This window comes from Acanthisitta chloris, unplaced genomic scaffold, assembly GCF_000695815.1.
Source record: "Acanthisitta chloris isolate BGI_N310 unplaced genomic scaffold, ASM69581v1 scaffold8379, whole genome shotgun sequence".
Taxonomy (NCBI): domain Eukaryota; kingdom Metazoa; phylum Chordata; class Aves; order Passeriformes; family Acanthisittidae; genus Acanthisitta; species Acanthisitta chloris.
Window position 1 is genome coordinate 133,543 of NW_008693035.1, and position 17,417 is coordinate 150,959.

At 40.7% G+C, this 17,417-nt stretch overlaps 1 protein-coding gene across 1 annotated transcript in view; it reads left to right on the forward strand.

Moving 5' to 3' along the window:
- The window catches only part of WDFY4 (WDFY family member 4), a 126,601-nt gene extending 112,400 nt beyond the window's left edge, over window positions 1–14,201 (forward strand). The window contains exons 52-58 of the mRNA XM_009082915.1: window positions 891–1,079; window positions 2,815–2,973; window positions 6,861–7,040; window positions 9,905–10,087; window positions 10,693–10,780; window positions 12,980–13,091; window positions 14,135–14,201. Of these exons, the coding sequence (XP_009081163.1) occupies window positions 891–1,079; window positions 2,815–2,973; window positions 6,861–7,040; window positions 9,905–10,087; window positions 10,693–10,780; window positions 12,980–13,091; window positions 14,135–14,201 (978 nt within the window). The remainder of the gene's footprint in view (window positions 1–890; window positions 1,080–2,814; window positions 2,974–6,860; window positions 7,041–9,904; window positions 10,088–10,692; window positions 10,781–12,979; window positions 13,092–14,134) is intronic.
- Window positions 14,202–17,417: the final 3,216 nt, after the last annotated feature.

Here is a 17,417-nt window from a genome sequence, read left to right on the forward strand (position 1 = left end):
AGAGACTGTGCCATTCCTTCATTCAAGTGGAATTCTTCCTCCCTTTATGAGCAGCCTGAAAAATCTGAAGCTCTCGCCAGTGACTATAAAAGGTGCTGCAGGGGCTGTGTTCCATTTTTTGAACTAATAAGTACAGAGTTCTTCAACAGGATGAATGTGGATTTTCAAGAGCACAGAAGGAGTCACACAACTCTCTATGAGTTGGTTCAGTCAAGATCCCTTCTGCCAATTGTTATTTGTGTATGTGGGTATTATGAATGGGCATTGAAAACACTCAAATTTCTGTTGTAGAGTTCAGAAGGGATTTTTTTCTCTAAGACACCTACATCTTTCTTTCTTCTGCAATCTTAAAATGTTACATTGAAAGCTAAAGCTCACTGTCTTTCATTTGAATTCTCTCTTTTTATATTCAACAGCAAAGTAAGGTCTGTCTTTCCCCACTTCTCAATCTTCAAATCTTTTCTTTTTCTTCGTTTGCTACTTTTCTATGAAGAAGCCTGGAACATTTCAGTGTATCTACTTGTTCATCCCACAGTAGTTTTCTTTATATCACATATCTTTGTGAGGACATTACGTTCCCATAGCTGTACTTCAGAGGCTGTTGGTGACAATGCCTGGCATCCTCTAGTGCATGGCATAAGGCAGTCTGCCAGTGAAAAAGAACTTAATGACACTGCTGTTAAAGCCTCTCCTTTGAAACACATCACTCCCTCTGCATGGATTTATGTGGTCCATTGGAGAGGAGTGTTTCCACTGTTCTGTCTGGAATCTCAGTTGTAGAGTGGATTTCTGTCTGTGGGTCTGGCCACAGCACTGAACCCAGTTGTGGGGCTTGCCAGCCTCACCACACAAGCTGTGCAAGGAGAAAAGTTAACATAAATACTCTAAAGCCAGCATTAAATATGTTCTCTGTCTTGTCAGACTATCCCAAGGGAGCTATTGGGCACATTGTTCACACCGAGAAAGGCATTCTGGCTGTCGAAAAAAATAAAATTTTGATTCCTCCTCTTTGGAGCAAAACATTCTGCTGGGGATTTGAGGACTTCACCTGCTGCTTTGGCAACTATGGATCTGAGAAGGTAAATAAGAAAAAGTCTAAGAATTCCAAAAATTAATGATATGTTGTGGTCTTTGACTGGTTTAGGCACCCATTTCAGAGACTGCTGAGGAGCTGATTTCAGAGGATGCTGTACAGGACATTCTCACAGTCAAGCTTCTTCTATCTCAACTTGGATATCATAACAGTACAAAGTCATTCTACACTGCTCAAAAATGTGGAATTTTCCTCTTAAATTATCTCAAGTTTTCCATGCAGTGATTGTATTGTCCATCAAAATGAAGGAGATAGCCTATTTCACAGGTTGTAAGGACAACAGAAGGTCTCCTGGTCACTGGTTAGAAATGTCATTGTGCAGAAATTTCTGCTGGAATTAAGACAGAACCATCTGTTTATTTCTCCTTTGGCTCCCAAGCATAGTCCAGTGCATTCATTCAAACTAATAATGCCTTTTATTCTGGAAAATTAATACTCTTACATCTTTGCTGTTAAAAATCAATTGTCTATATCATCAGACTGCTTGTTAGGGCACTTGACAGATCCAATTTCTTCCTCTGGCACAAAATATTTGGATGTGTTTGAGACAATGTTATGACATACAAAGACTTCTGAGTTAGCTTGGGCACCAGAACAGCATAAGACATAATTCAGCAAGATACTGACTTAGGTATTTGTGCAAGTGGCATCATTATGTTTTTACAGGCATACCCACAAAGTGAAAAAAACATGAGGTGTATTTTACTTTCTGCCCCCTAGGTAAAATTATTGAGCATTTTCACCACTTATTTCAATTAAATTTGCTTAGTAGTTCATAGCATTGCTGCAGGCATAAATGACTCAGTTTGTCTCTTCAAAAGTCAGGGTGACACTGAGCATAGTGAGTGTGATTATACAGTCACTGTGAGTAGTGGTTGGGAGTCCAGCTTAAGTTTCCTCTGGTTAGCAGTGCCTCATGAGTTTATAATAAATTTTTTCCCTCACTGTAAGTAGGTAAAGGTTTGTTCTGTCTGTGGTAGGGTTTGTGTAGCTGTGCCATTCAGCTCCACCAGAATTATTAGCACCGCAGAGTTTTGCATTGTGGGGGAGACAGATAATGTAGAATGTGAGCGTTTCAATCCAAGTAGGAGGAGGGTTATGGAGCCTGACACCCTGTTAGCAGTGACTTAAATTTTTTCCCTCACTGTAAGTAGGTAAAGGTTTGTTCTGTCTGTGGTAGGGTTTGTGTAGCTGTGCCATTCAGCTCCACCAGAATTATTAGCACCGCAGAGTTTTGCATTGTGGGGGAGACAGATAATGTAGAATGTGAGCGTTTCAATCCAAGTAGGAGGAGGGTTATGGAGCCTGACACCCTGTTAGCAGTGACTGTCACAGCCTGGGCTTTCTTTTTTATCTGCATTAGATGTTAGGATTCTCTTACTATATGGTAGCAGAATGAGTTTTCCTGAAGCTGCGTAGGAGGTCTGGCACACTTAGGACTCAGATCTCATAAGATACAAGATACTGACCTTTGTCCAGCCTTCCTGTTTGGCCCCTGGAAGATGGCACAGCTCCACACAGCCACAGCCTGTGCATGTCCATGTGTTCACAGCTCTGCTGTGAATATAGAGGCTGGTTAAGGCTCTTCTTTCTAGAGGCTTTTCTTTTCTAGATTTGATAAAATGAAGGCTCAGTCTTGAAAACTGAATCTGCCATATGATAATAATAAATGTATGGTGTCACCAGATAAGCATTTGATATAAACATTCTTTCTTGTACAGAATGTGACTACATTTGAGTGCATGGCAGACTGGGGAAAGTGTCTCTGTGCTGTGTGTCCTTCAGCAACTACCATAATCACATCTGGAACAAGCTCAGTTGTGTGTGTCTGGGAATTTTACTTGGTCAAGGACAAAGTAAAATGTCTAAACCTGAGACAGGTGAGTACTGTGGCTCTTCTGCTAAGGAAACTTAGTGAACACCAGAAGAAGGTTTTATCTCGCAGACAACTGGCAGAATAAATACCTTTGGGTGAATCAAGAAGGCAGAAAAAACTTCAGTAATCAGCAATATCACATCATGGCATGTTATCAGGTCAAGAGCTGATAATACATTATCAGCTGAGCTTTATACCAACAGCTTATAGTTATGAATGCAGCCTGGGGATTTTTTCCCCTTTGGTAGCATTTCCAAAGTTTATCATGATAACATAAACAGTGAAGTTATGGCATATGCTCTCCTCTCTTGAAGTGCAGCCTGCCCTTGGGTCATTTTCAAAAACAAGTATCACCTGGAGATGCTTATAATTTGTTTTGGGCTGCTAGAGCAATGGACAGGATCTCCAAAACACCCTGCAAATATAGCTGATGGAGATGAAGGCTCAGCTAGACAAAGTTCTTGATTCTTTTTTCTCAACCTGAATCCAGAACATAAAAGGTTTATCTGTCACTCCATGGCATAGGGATGCATCCAATAAGAATGATATAGTTTGTGTCCTCATTATCCAATGCCCTTTACTGGTTGTTGATTTGGAGCTCATCTATAGTCATCAACCAACTATATAACTGCTACTTCTTTTACAAAAGTGGATTCTCATGCAAGATTTGTGTGGTTCAACTATGATGAGTTCTCGGCTTTACAAGTAAAGCTAGAATATACCACTATCAGATCTGAAAGGCAGCATGGAGCCTTTTGTCCCTAAAGAAACCAAGATACATAAAACACTGCTACTTTTAGGTAAACTAATAAAGGATTCATTGATCAGTGAGGTCTCCAAGTATTAGGAACTTCTTCTGCTCATTTGTTCTGGAGGGATGTTCAGGTGATATTCTAGTGCTTTCTGTACCCTAAACCAAAACCTATTTTATTTGTCCTTAAATAAGGTGAAAGCTTCATTGTCTGTTGGGATGCTAGAGCAGTATTTAGATCTTCATTTATCTGAAATTCTTGTGTGTTGAAATTAGGAGGGGAAACAGTGTTTAGAGCAGTCTTTCTTCTGAGATTTATGAAGTTTCCTGCTTGAGAAGAAAACAGAGATATGAGACAAGATCTTCAGTGATGACCTTTTAATCCAGCTAGTTATTATTCCAAAGCAGGACATGGAAATAGAAATGGAAGAAATAGCAGTAAAGAAAAACATAAGCAGTAATTTTCATCAGCATCCAAATTATACCAGTCAGGGGTTCAATTTGAGTTTCAGGCAAGTGAAGAGGATGTCTTTTATCTACAATATAATGCCTTTCTCTTTAACAATCTCAAGTCAGCTTTGCTGATGTGTTCCACTGTGATTAATCTGGTATTAGCCAAAGTCCACAAAGTGGTATGAGATCATGCAATGAAAAATTCTGTATTTTTTCCTTCTCTTTGCTAGCAGAGACTATTTTTTTGATGGCTGTCTGGCATGGAGGTAAATTTGAACTATGATTCTAAATGTCTTCAGTGAATTACTTGCTGCTTTCATGTAATTCACTGTTTCAGGGTGGCTACTTTTTCTGCTGAACAAAAATATTTCCTGTGAGAGTGAGCTTTGCTTAAGAAAAGCTGATGTGCTATAAAGTGGATGATATTCTCTTACCAGCTGTCTCATGGGACTGACACATTCTGGTTTGGAATGCAGTAAAGTACAGAAACTATATTTCAGCAGAAAAAGTAGCTTTTCCCTCTCTAGTGGGGTCTGCTTCCACAGTTTTGTGGAACACTAAAGACTGAGACATAATAGCCTCAGTATTGATCCATACAATTTACTACTTCCCTCAGTGTTCATGAAGCAGAGTGATCTTTGTGATCTAGCCCCCAGACTTTCTGGGCCAAATGAAACACTAGACTGGGATAAGCATCTGGTCAAAACATGCTGTCTGCCACACAGACCTCTCAGGAAGGTGTTGAGTGTAGCTATGAAGTGCCTGTGTCCATGTCAGCCAGTTAAGTTGAATGGTCCAACTGGTTTAAGTTTTCATGGACTAAATATTCCTGTGGTAAAGCTGGTCTTTTTGTCTTTTGATATTTGTTAATATACTCTGGAGATAGGTTTTCCCTTAATATGAAATATCCTGCAGCATATTTGCAGAAAGAACTGTGAGGCCTATCAGTCTTTGCAGAATGATCATGAGCAGACTATAGAGAGCCAAAAGCATTTGATTTTTTCACATGAATATCCATTGAGACACTGGTGGGTTGAAGCTGACATTATAATTGGGTTTAGGTCTATCCCTCTCTTCCACGCTCAGCTTGTACTTAAAGTGCTTCGCTGCCAGGTAGGATCTTTATGGGTTAAAAGAAAGAGAAAAGAGGTTTTATTAAAACTCATGCAGGAGCTTAGCTTGGCTTGACTTGCCAGTTTGGATGATTTCACATTGGGCATGTTTTCCTTCATGCTTTGGAGGAAGGAGAGGAAATTTTGAGCCCTTCAACCTGCCTTTTCCCAGACTTTTACTTGCAGCAGTCTTGTGCAGCTCTCACGTACAGGCACTTGGTTATGCCCAGTCCTTTGTAAACTGTTCAACAGCCAGTCCAAAGCTACTGCTGAGTCTCCTTTCCTATGCTTAGGTGTTAGTGTTTCTGACTTCTGAAACCACGGTTAGAGACCTCATTTTCTACCAGTATTTTGAGTTGACAGTTCTCGTGTATGGAAGAAATCACAAGCTGCAATTCATCCTTAGCAGTTACTGGTCACCTTCAATTGTACATAGCCTGCTGCAGCTCAGCTTCTTCACCAGTGGATTAATGTTTGAATGCTTTTGTCCTGGTGACCTTGGCAAGTGGCAGCACATGTTAGCCAGCAAAAGCTCAGTCTCAGAGTCACACACTGGAAGAGAGGATGAGATGTGTTCACAAAAATCACCTGGGGCATGTGGCTCCTCTGCTTCATGCTGAACTGAGATAGACCCTGAAGATGTGCTAATTATGTCATGGAGAGAAAGCTAGCAGGGAATATGCATTTACTGTTAAAACCAACATTAAAACTGGGGGGTCTGATTTTTTTCACAGTAAGGCAGCTAAAACATGAGCCCTGAAAGGCTTTTTAGGAAAAATGTTAAGGACTTTTTCTTTGTTGCCCTACAGGCTTTACTGTCATTGGTGGTTATGCAGCAGAAATGTACACTGCTGTCATTTGAGAATGCTGCATTAAACAATTGTCAGCAGTATACTTCAATCCAAGCCTTGTATATGTGCTTTTAAGTTGCCTAAAGTGTGTAGTGTATTTTAAGGAACTGTTTAAATAAGGCTAAGTTAAACTGGGCACTCCTTTTTTCTCTGGAACCTATAAAATAACAACAACCAAAGGATATTGTGTAATGATGAAAGAGAAAGGAATTCCTATATTACTTTAAAACAAAAGTTTTCCACAAATGCTGTTTTTCTTCTTAACCAATATTAGAAAAAAATTAGTACTTGTTCAAATAAACAGAAAAATCAGACTGAGAAGGTCAGTGAAATACATCCTGATGGGTTTTGTTTCAAATAGTGGGGTTTAATACTGAGAAATTTCCAAGCATAAAATTTACTTAGTACTGCATGGACTGAAGTGAAAAATGATGTTTTGTTGCTAAGCATAAAGCACTGTCTTAAGAGTCTGAAATGCATGCAAGGGCTCTGAGTCACTGTGCAACTTGGAGCAAGTCATATAATCTCTTGGACCCTCAACTTTCTTCAACTATGAGTTGATGCCTCTCTATACAATCCTTTTATTTTCCCCTTATACCCTCTTCAGTTCTCCAAAGAATGACTAGGTTGCTTGTTCTTACTAAGCAAATGACAGTAGGACTGTGATTCCCTAGTAAATCAGCCACCCTCTGCAGTGGTTTATTGGCTGCTTTTTCCCCACCAGGCTTTGTATGGGCACACTCAGGCAGTGACCTGCCTTGCTGCATCTGTAAGCTACAGCATCTTTGTGAGTGGATCCGATGACAGAACCTGCATCATTTGGGACCTGAACCAGCTGACGTACATAAACCAGCTTCCTGCCCACGAGGAAAGCCTCTGTTCTGTGGCCATCAACAATTCAACAGTAAGATCTTCATTTATCATCTTTCTTCTGACGAGTCCATGAACATTTCATGATAATTTAATGGGTGCTTTTCCTAACATAAAAACATCCTGAGAGTCTGATACATTGATTTTTTTTTCTTTCTACAGAGATTGCTAATAGTGTTCTTAATGATGAGAGGCAAGCACTAAAAGCAACATCTTAGGCTGAGTAGCTAAGCAGAAGCTTCTTTGGAAGGATAAATAGCAATATTAAACAACTTTCAGTTTATGGAGCATGAAGTATTACCCTAGTATCTCCTGGATTTGACTCACCCATAACCTTATTGTCCCTGTTATTTCATTAATTTCTCCTGACATTCATGAAGCAGAGCCATGTCAGAGCCATGTTAGACTGCAGTTTGCTGCCTCAGTTGAGAACTGTCTTACACCTTTGTGGTGACAATGTTGACTTTTTGCTTTCTCTTCTACTCTCAGGTGTGGGGGAAGCTCTTGATAGCAGTGAGTATAAATCTGTTGAGGACTGTTCCTGGCCAGAATTACATGCATGTTGATGGGAAAATATTCCGTATTAGATTTTACTGTAAACACCCTGGATGAGAATTATTGTTTTCCAACCTTCTGCCTCCCCAAAACATTGTTTTCACATTTGTCTTTTCTGTGTCTATTAACATACTAGAGCAGGTTTCCAGCTGCTCAGACAGTTCAAGGTTGGATCCAGTACTGGAGATTCTACCAAGGGAGGCAAAATTGAGTTCATAGCAATAAGAAACCAGGCGGATATTGTCCACTTAGTTTGTGCCAAAACAATCATCTCACATCAGAACTTTATCATCTATGCAGTCTGATGACTAGCAATTTGAGGGTGGGAATTAAGTAGTCTGTTCAGTGCCAGCCCAACTCCCAGCCTGAGGGGTCCTGGTTACTGTAAAATGGGCAGGCCAGTTCAGAATACTTTGGTGGTCCCTCATGAAGTCAACTGAAGCAGTGCCAAGTGTTCAAAAATGAGTGGGTGGGCTGGCACAGAGCATGGGCTTGAGATCCCAAGGGAATGGAGTCCTCTCCTTTCTATGTATCAGCCAGTACTGTAGTCTTTTCAGCTGGTATCTGCTCTTCCAGAGCTGTCCAAAAATGAGATGGTCTGTGCCAGCAACAGTCTGGTGATCGATCCAAGTGCAGTTCTCCAGTTTATTGGAGTGCAAATGGTTCAACTGTTTGGATAACAGTCTGCATGAAGGTTAATTTAAAAAAGGAAAAGCCTTAGGAAAGTATGAACAAAGCTTCAAGGAAAATAAGATGAAGGGTCCATATCTTGTGGATGAAAAAATTCTCTTTGATGTTAGCAGAAGAGAACACTTAATTCTAAAATGTATTTTTGTTTAATTCTTCTCTATTTATTTATGTATTGTAACATGAAGATAGAAACAAAGTGTTTCCATTGTGCTAAATATTTTGATTGGCACAAAATTACATGTGTGGTAACAAGGTTTATTTCCTGAAAAATTCAGAACAGCTCAAAGCAAAGTTTTGAAGCAAATAAATTTCTGAACCACATACTTTTCTGTGAAATAAGAATCCTCTACAGGTCTTTCTTATGTCATTGTTGGATTTGGTATTTGCTTGAGCATCTAGAAGCTCCATCTATAGATCCAAACCTCATGGTGTTTGTGTCACGTAGACACAAAATAAGAAGGCTGTCCCAAAAAGTTTATAAGCTACGGAGGATTGTAAAAGTTTGCTGTAACTAATGATTTAAGTTTTAAATCCCCTGCTGAAAAGCACTGTAGATCATTACCAAATGCCCAGACATTATGTCCTCTCATGCAGATAAGGTAGCTGAAATTTAACCTCTTGTATTATTTGCAACTCTGTTTTGAACACACTATCCTTTTTTATCTCCAGAATTTTGCCCTGCGGTGTGAAGAGCCCTGGCCCTAAATGAGGCAGGGGTGAACTAAGGTGTTAGTTGATTTAAACCAGATGCATGCTGCTAATTTAAGGGCATGCTGTCCTTTGCCAGAATCAGATGACTCTGGTGATGGTGTTCTATTTAGCTAGTTCTTAGTATGGATCAAGAGTGGAAAGGTTATGTAGAATTTCAATTAGTGATCAAAAAGCATTTTTGATAAGATCATTTACAGTTGCAGCATTGGCTCTTGGCTCTGTGTGTTTCTTGCCCCTAATACCTGTGTATTTGCTCCTTTCATGCAGTCTATGGTAAGACTGCACCTGCATGGTGTGGAGAGGAGAGATTCAGTTGCAAAGGTTGTTTTCTGCACCAGAAGTGCAGGTCACAGAATGCAGAGCTGGTCATTGGTCAAATGCAAAGCAGTCTAAAAATGCGATGACAGTAAGCTCCCTGTGAGGGGCAGAGGAGGATTGTGAAATCACCAAAGGCTTCACAGCTAAGCAGGTGAACACCATGTCCTTATTTAAGAGAATCTGTATTTGTGAAACTTATAAGAGCACTAGTCCTGGCTCAGAGCCTATGCTAGGCATATGGCTGTGCACAGTCCCTGTCCCTGACAGTAGCTCAGTCAGTCTGTCAGTCTACCTTTTTTCCAAAAGCCTAAATTTTATGGAAAATAGAAAGGGAACATTTAATTCAATGTTTTAATTTTAAAATGTGAAAAAACTTTGTTTCTGCATTATCTTGCTGAATCTGAGACAGTTGTTTCAGGTTTCTGTGATAAAAAAATGTCAGAATTTTTCATGAGGGGAAAAAAAAAAGTAATTTTTACTTTTTCTGGTTTACATCATCTCCCTGGGAGCAAAATGATGGTCAGAATTTAAGTCAGAACAACTCTGCAGTTTCTAATCAGCACTTAAGAGTTATGAGGAGGATAAGTGTAGGATTTTGAGACATTGCCTCTTGCTTTGTTACAGGGTGATATTATCTCTTGTGCTGGATCTTACCTGTACCTGTGGACAGTCAATGGGCAGCTTCTTGCAAGCATCAACTCTGCCAGCAGCCCCACCTGCCACATTGTTTGCTGCTGCTTTGCTGACGTGATGGACTGGGACACACGCAGCATCATCATCACAGGAAGCACAGATGGAGTGGTGAGGGTAGGTAGATGGGAGAGAGGAAAAGTAGTCCTGATTCATTGTAGACCAGAGGCAGAATTTTGCATTCTAAATGGAGGGACAGAGCTACTAAAAGCCCATGCCACTTTCTTAACAGGGCAGCACAGGGCAGAAACTGAAAATCAGAGTAAAATGTTTGCTTCCTATAAACTTTTATCCCCCTGAATGAGGGAGTCTTTGCCATTCAGGGAGAGTTTTGAAAACGTGCTTTCCATTCTGGGATGGTTCTGCAAGCAAAAATGCTATCGCCCGTTGGAAATAGGTTTGAGTGTGCTTTTTGAGAGTTGGTCCACAGCTCAGTTTGTTAAGTCATACTTTCTCAGGAGCAGGAATTCACTGCTGGTTCTGCCTCCAGGCTGGTAGGAGAGCTCCCTGGGTTACTGGAAACCTTGTTAGAGTGTCAGCCTTGCAACCCCACTAGCTCCAAGTGTGACTCCCTGCAGCAGTGCCAGGGGGAGAGACAACTGCAAAATCCTGTTCTGGTGTTAGAAACCCAATTTCCACCCCTTGCTGGGAAGCAGAAGCTGCATCTCTCTCTCATTGATATAATTCATGCTCTTTCCATTTTTACCTCCTTACTGGCACAGCTGTGGAAGACTGAATATACTGATACCCCAGACCAAGCTGCTGGACTGACACCGCAGAGGGACGCGACGGAAGAGCCAGGCAGCAGAGGTATGACCACAGGGTGGGCTGTGAACTGCAGTGTCACTGTGTGCTGCAGACCTTGATTGGTTGTGAGAAAGAAGGGATGTGAGCACAGTGATGTGAAGGGGAGATGGTGTGGGGAACTGGTGCAATGTTACTGTAAGCAGCAGCAACAGTTGTGGGTAGTCACAGCCCTACCTTAGGGAGCACCCTTGAGCCAGCTGTCTCCTGGACACATCCTGCCTGGATAAAGCTGAAAGCTTTTTCATAGGCTCTGTCATGGGATCTGTCAACCTTGGTAGACCATCCTTCTGCACAAACCTATGAAACTAATGAACTGTCCTGGCTCCAGAGAACCCATTGCCTTGGCACCTCTGCTGATGACCTGTACTAAAGTGTCCTGGCTTAATGTCAGAGTGGGCAGTGCCAGATCCTGCCCTGGGGTGGAACCGTGAAGTTTGTTGTCTTTGCTACCTTTAAAGAGGTCAGAGGCCCTTCAAACTGGTGGGAGGCCAGCAGCAGGCCCTAGTGCTTGGAGCTGTTTATTCAAGGCTGTGTGAAGCTGAAGCTGATACCCTGGAGTTCTCAAAGAGCTGAGGTTAATAAGATCATGGGGCTACAGTGCTGACTGGTATTAGAAACAACTCAAGCTCACTTCTCTTTTCTAACAAATACAGGAGCTGAAACCTGCCAGGAAGCTTTAAAGGCACATCCTAAATAGCACAGCTTTCCTCTTTTCCCAGTGCTTTTTATGAGAAAGGAATTGTGGTGTTAGTATGTATCATTTACACCACTTATTTGCTGTGGTCCTTATTACAGACATTCTCTATTACTTCAATTTTAGGCACACAATTTGCATAAATATAGGGCTACTGATGTAACATCTGCAAAAAAAAAAAGATACAGTAATTGGGCATTACCACTGAGATCTTCAAAAGTGCTGTTCATGGAACTTAGGTTGCTATGTAGAAATATTTCCAATATGCCTCTGTATGTATAACTGCAAAACCAGATGCCTATCCTACCTCTTGTTATGTCTCAGAGTAGCTAGAGCCAGATGGCTCTAGAGAAGGTGCAAGGACATCCAATATGCCAGATATGAAATAGTCTGGCTATGGTAGCTACATACTTGGTTTTGTTGTCATCTCTAATCAAAGATTGCTGTAAGTCAAAGCAAAAGACAGCTCTCTTTCCAAAATCCCTGTAGTATTCTGTAATCATTTTGCAGATTCTTTTTTGAAAGTCTAAATTTTTTTAAGAATTTCCTATGTTCTTATCCATAACTTCCTGTGGCAGGTCCTTCCAGGTCCTATTTACTAAGGTACAATTGCATAGGCATCTCTTTGAACAGACTGAGATTTTAGCTGTTTGTAAAATGTATACCATAAACACTTTTCTAAATGAGGACTTAAATGCTGTCCGTGGGAGCACAGCAGAACACTCTTGTTTGTGCCTTTTTCAAAGAAGATCACAGAAGACATGGACTGACCCTGTGTCGTCTGGTGATGTGTAGACACACACACCTGTTTGCATATGAACACAAGGCTGCATGTCTTCAGATGCACACAGCAACAGCATTCTTTATTAAAGAGTTAAGAAGTGTAATCAAAGCAGTGTCATATTCCCTTAACCTGTTCAGATGACTTCAGAATTATTTTCAATGACCAAATATTGCCACATCTCATTCTGTGTATTAAAGAAAACAAAATTAATAGAAAACACAGTCATTAAAAAGACCAAAGTAACTGTGATTGAGTTGTTAGGTGTGTGTGTATGTATGTGTGTGTATGTGAAATGTTCTCAGCATTTAATTATTGGTTCTGTTATGAGCAGATTTAGATAAGTTGATAATACCAAGGCTTTATGTAATTTCTTTTTACTAGGCAATTATGGGTTGTATTATATCCTGGCAGCAAGGTATTGTGGGGCATCTTATTAAGCATAGAGCCAGTGAAAACTGATGAACAATTTTGCTGAACTAGGCATGCAATTTAGAAAGCAATAATACACAAATCCAATTTAGCACACAATTGATACAGCCGCACGTCAGCACATGTAACTATCATAGCCACAAATTAAATTGGGATGGGCCTATTTTGCAACAGCACAGGCCAAGATTAAATATATTTGTTCTCAACTTAACAACTTGCTGACCGTAAATAATAACAATCCCATCCATGCTGCCCCCAGACACTTTCTAAATATTTATTTTAAACCACACAACAGGTAACAAGTGTGGAAAACATCTTGTTCTCTGTCGGGAACTGAATCCCAGCCTTGCCCTGACTGGCAAACCGAGTAAGATGAGTGCAGCAGTGACGGCGCTGGCTGTGTCCAGGTATGGTCCCTTGGTGCACACTGGTGCTGTCCAGCAAGGGCTTGGCCCACGCTGTTGGGGTTGCTGTGTTCTGCAGCTCTGCTGGGGATTGGGTTTGCTGTTTGTTTGATGTAGGGGTTTTTTAGATCTCAGTCGAATCACTCTTAACCAGCCACAGTCACCCAGGGAGCTGGCCTGGCTGAGTGCATTAAGTGAAGAGTGTTGGGACAGTCAGGGGTCAGGTAGAAAGACAACCCAGGACAAATAGCAGGGTTTGGACAGAGTAGTTGTAGAGCTCAGTAGCTGCTGCACCATCTCTGCAACACAGAAAAAAACTCTTATCCTAGGAGTTGCTGGAGATACTAACTCCTTAAAATGTAAACAGGAAGTTTTTGGCCAAAGGACAACTTTGTTGTTCAACTCGACTCCATTTGCACAGCCAGCAGTATTTTAGTTTACTCAATCCCCCTCCTGTGCTTTCATCTGGCTGTAATATTTGTTATCTCCTACTCCAGGATGTTATGATGTACTGTAAAACAGATACTGTATTTTTCTCCCAAAGTGTTGGCATTTCGATTGTTGCTAAAATGTTCCTCTATTCTGCATGCTCAGCTTTAGAGCACTTAGTGTGATGTTTATATGCATTGAAAGTGGGAAAGTTTGGGGGGAGGGTTAGTTTCATTAGTGTCAGTGGCACTGCATTCAGCAGAGATTTCAGTGGCTGAAACCATGACATTATGTGCTAACAAGTCTGAATCTGGACAGCAGATTATTTAACATCCATAGTGTCTCGTAGAAGGGTAAGAGCTCCTGATCTGGCTAGATCGCCCACAATTAGCACACTGAACTCCAGGAAAGTTTGGACCCAATTCTAAGCTCAGTCTTTGAAGTACCAATCTTTGTCTACTCTATATTATTGTTCTTCAAGTTTAACATTAATTTACTCCTCTGAATGTTGCATCCTCCTAATTGCTGCACATACAGGATAAAGCCTTAACCCTAATTGTATCTTGTTCTTAGACATGTTTCTTATTTTCGTTTTCCTTCTTTCTTTTTTTCTCAAGAAATTCCTCCAAGCTCCTAGTTGGTGATGACTGGGGAAGAATCTGCTGCTGGTCTGTGGATGGGTAGGAAGAAATAGCCAAGAACTCTTGTTTTTTCAACCTTTTGAATGCAGAGAAAATTACCCTTCAGAGCATGAAAGAATCAGAGACACTGGAAGCTTGTGGATGGGGGCTGAATCTCAAAGGAGTTGTTGGGCTGACCCTGCAGTCAAGTCTGATTTAAATTAGAGAATGGACTCCAAAGTTGTGAGAGACACTGATAGACATACACATGGACAATGAGATTTTTGTAGTATTTGTCTTGGGAAAACTTTTGTATTTTAAATGTTAGTTTAGATACTGAATTTGATATAATACATTGTATTTCACAAATATTAGCTAGCAAATAAAACTGCCTTGATTATACCAAAGAGCAGTAGCTTAAGAAAATTAACATTCTATTTTTAATATGAGATTAAAAAATACTGAGACTTCAAACAGACGTTGAGTGAGTTTGTTGCAGCATTTTTGCTCTTACTAACATGCAAGAATGGAAATATCACCATTTCTACTCTTTCTTCTCCCCTGAATCTGCATAAAAATGTATGCATACAGTCTGAAAAGTTATTTTGTTTGTAAAGTGAAATTGGAATATCCAGGTGGAAGCTGGTGCCTATATCCAGCCCCAATGTGAACATGTGTTATGGTGCAATGTTTCTTAATTACTGACATATTTTTTCATAGTGAGTAAGGCAGACAAAATGTATGAAATGAATGAGGAAGATCTGAACTGGCTGGTCAATATATTCTTTCATTTTCCTTCTTCACTGCCTTCTTTCCTAGCCTTGTCCCTACACTCTCTGGAATATCAGTGTGTGAGTCATACTTCAAGATTTACCTTCACAATTATCCTGTACAGTAGAAGTGAGTATTTGTAGAATAAGAAGGATGAGACTATAGGATAATAAATTTAAGTGCCATTTGTGTCCCTAGTGGAGATGGAAAAAGTGGGAGAAATCATGCTACTTAACATTTTAGGATAATATGAAGGAGCTAAATCAGTAACTCCCTCTCCCCCCTGCTCCTCCTTGACCTGATAAAGAAATTGAATAGCTTATCTTACATACAGAAGGGCTGAGTAGCCACTTAGGCAGAGCAGCTTCCTGAACACCACAGACTGGATCAGGGCAGTGCTAGGAAGAACATGAAGGACACTATGGCCATAAAGGCCCTTGTGTTCATAACACTGAACACACACTTGAACACACAGATCCAGGAGACTTTCCTGATTCCCAGTGCATTGGGATTGCTTAGCACTGCAGGAGTGAAGAGATTGAGGAACATGAGGAGCTGCTATATGCCAAAATCTCGGTGCTAGAGACTTATCAGCATTATTAGGAAGAATCTGGAGTAGAAGATAGGTTTATACCAGTCTTCCTTTAACTACATGATCATCTTTCTTTGTCCTGTAGGACACTGCTTTGCTACTGACTCTTCTTTTGAATTGTGGTGCTGAATGAGCAAATCTTCCTATGGCAAACAGCCTCCTTCCCTATGGAGTGCTGTGACATGTTCCCACCCCAACCCACCCCATGGTTTGGTCTCACCTCTGCAGTGAGTGAGGTAATTGCCTGTGGAAAATGTAGTAATTAGAGTCTAGCTCATGATGCAGACATACAAGGAAGTCTGCATTATGTCTACACAGATGAACTGCCTGGTTATCATTCCTGACCTCCAAATGCATGACTTGATGAGTCAAATACTAACCTTCCTGCGCTCAGTGAAACATACACTGAAAATAGGCCAAAACACACCAATGTTTTTGTGATCAAAGAAATCCTATGGAGCAAAGGTGAACTGTGCCCATCTACTTTTCCTGAAGACTGGGTAAAGGTGAATTGTCAACAAAGGTATACTATTTCTTTTCTCTTCCCTCTGCACCTTCCTTAAAAATAAGCTGTGATTGGGATACATGGCCAGTAAGACTTGGACTCCTGTCACCTGTGAATACAGCTTTTCTGAACCATGATAAAGATGATCAAGAGCCATGAAAGAAGGTCACTAGCTGTGTTTTCATTTACCCAGTAGTCATCTTGAATAGCTTGCAAATTGTCTTCTCCTTTAGCCTTTTCATGCATCTTGTATTTGACAGTAACAGATGCTCCCTTTTCTAGAGCTGGCACTGGCACCCACTTTGCAGCCTGGGCAGCTGCACTAATGGCTCCAGTATTCTAGATATCCACCTGGCTAAGTCTGGTACAAGAAGAGGCCAGCTGCAGGCTAACCATGCATGGATTTGAAAGGCTCATCTCATTGTACCTAACATCAGTTCTCTTAAATCTTCGAGAGTTGCATCAGCAACATCAGTTTTGAATCACAGAGAACAGATTCAGAGTGTGCATGTATGAATGGAAGTCAGCAGCTTAAGAGTAAATGTGTTCCTGACTCAAGCTTGTTCTAATGTTCAGGGAGTTGTAATTTGGGAGAATATAAAAGGCAAATGGATACAAGTGGGTTGCAATTTCCTGGTAAAAATTTTGATTAGGAATGATTTGATGTACAACAATGCTTGGTAAAAATAGTTTTGGTTTCTTCTCTAGCTCTAGAAGATTTTTCCCCCAGGTCATCAGTCATGGAAAGAAATGCATAGTGTGAGCACCAAAAGCACCACTCCTTGTTTGCAGAGTTAAGGCACAAATGTAAACATGCCATAGTCCTCAAATTATCTAGGGCTGATACAGCCAGTGTACGTGACAGTGCTAGAGTGCTACCTGGTCATTTTTCTGCAGGTAAGTCTGAGACATGAAGTTGTTGCTAAAAATTTCTAATATATGGTTGAGTGATTGGCTGAAACTAACCCTCTTGCAAACACCTACTATTATATTTGTTTTGGTCTCCTGTGTATTTGGTAAATAATGAATAGCCATGAAAATTTCCAGGAAATTCTGTCAGCTCTGGATGTGGAGGTGGCTTTCACTGACACGTAGGCAAGACTTCATGCTAGGTCAGGGGCAGTAGTGAATATCCTGAACATGATACACACATGGAATGTAGGGGTAGCAGATCTAGAATATGCTTCAAAAATTAAACAAGTGGAGCAATTCCACAGCAAATACTTTTATCATAACTCCATTGTTACTGTAAGTGGCACAGCATGAACATCAACAGAGTGTTGTAATTATCTCAGAATCAACTTTTGCAAGGGGTAAGTAGCTCAGGGTGAGAATTACCCTTGAAAGAAATCCAATCCCATTAGGATAAGAAATGCCAAAATAAGGCACAGTTTTAAGTGTGCCCTGTAGGG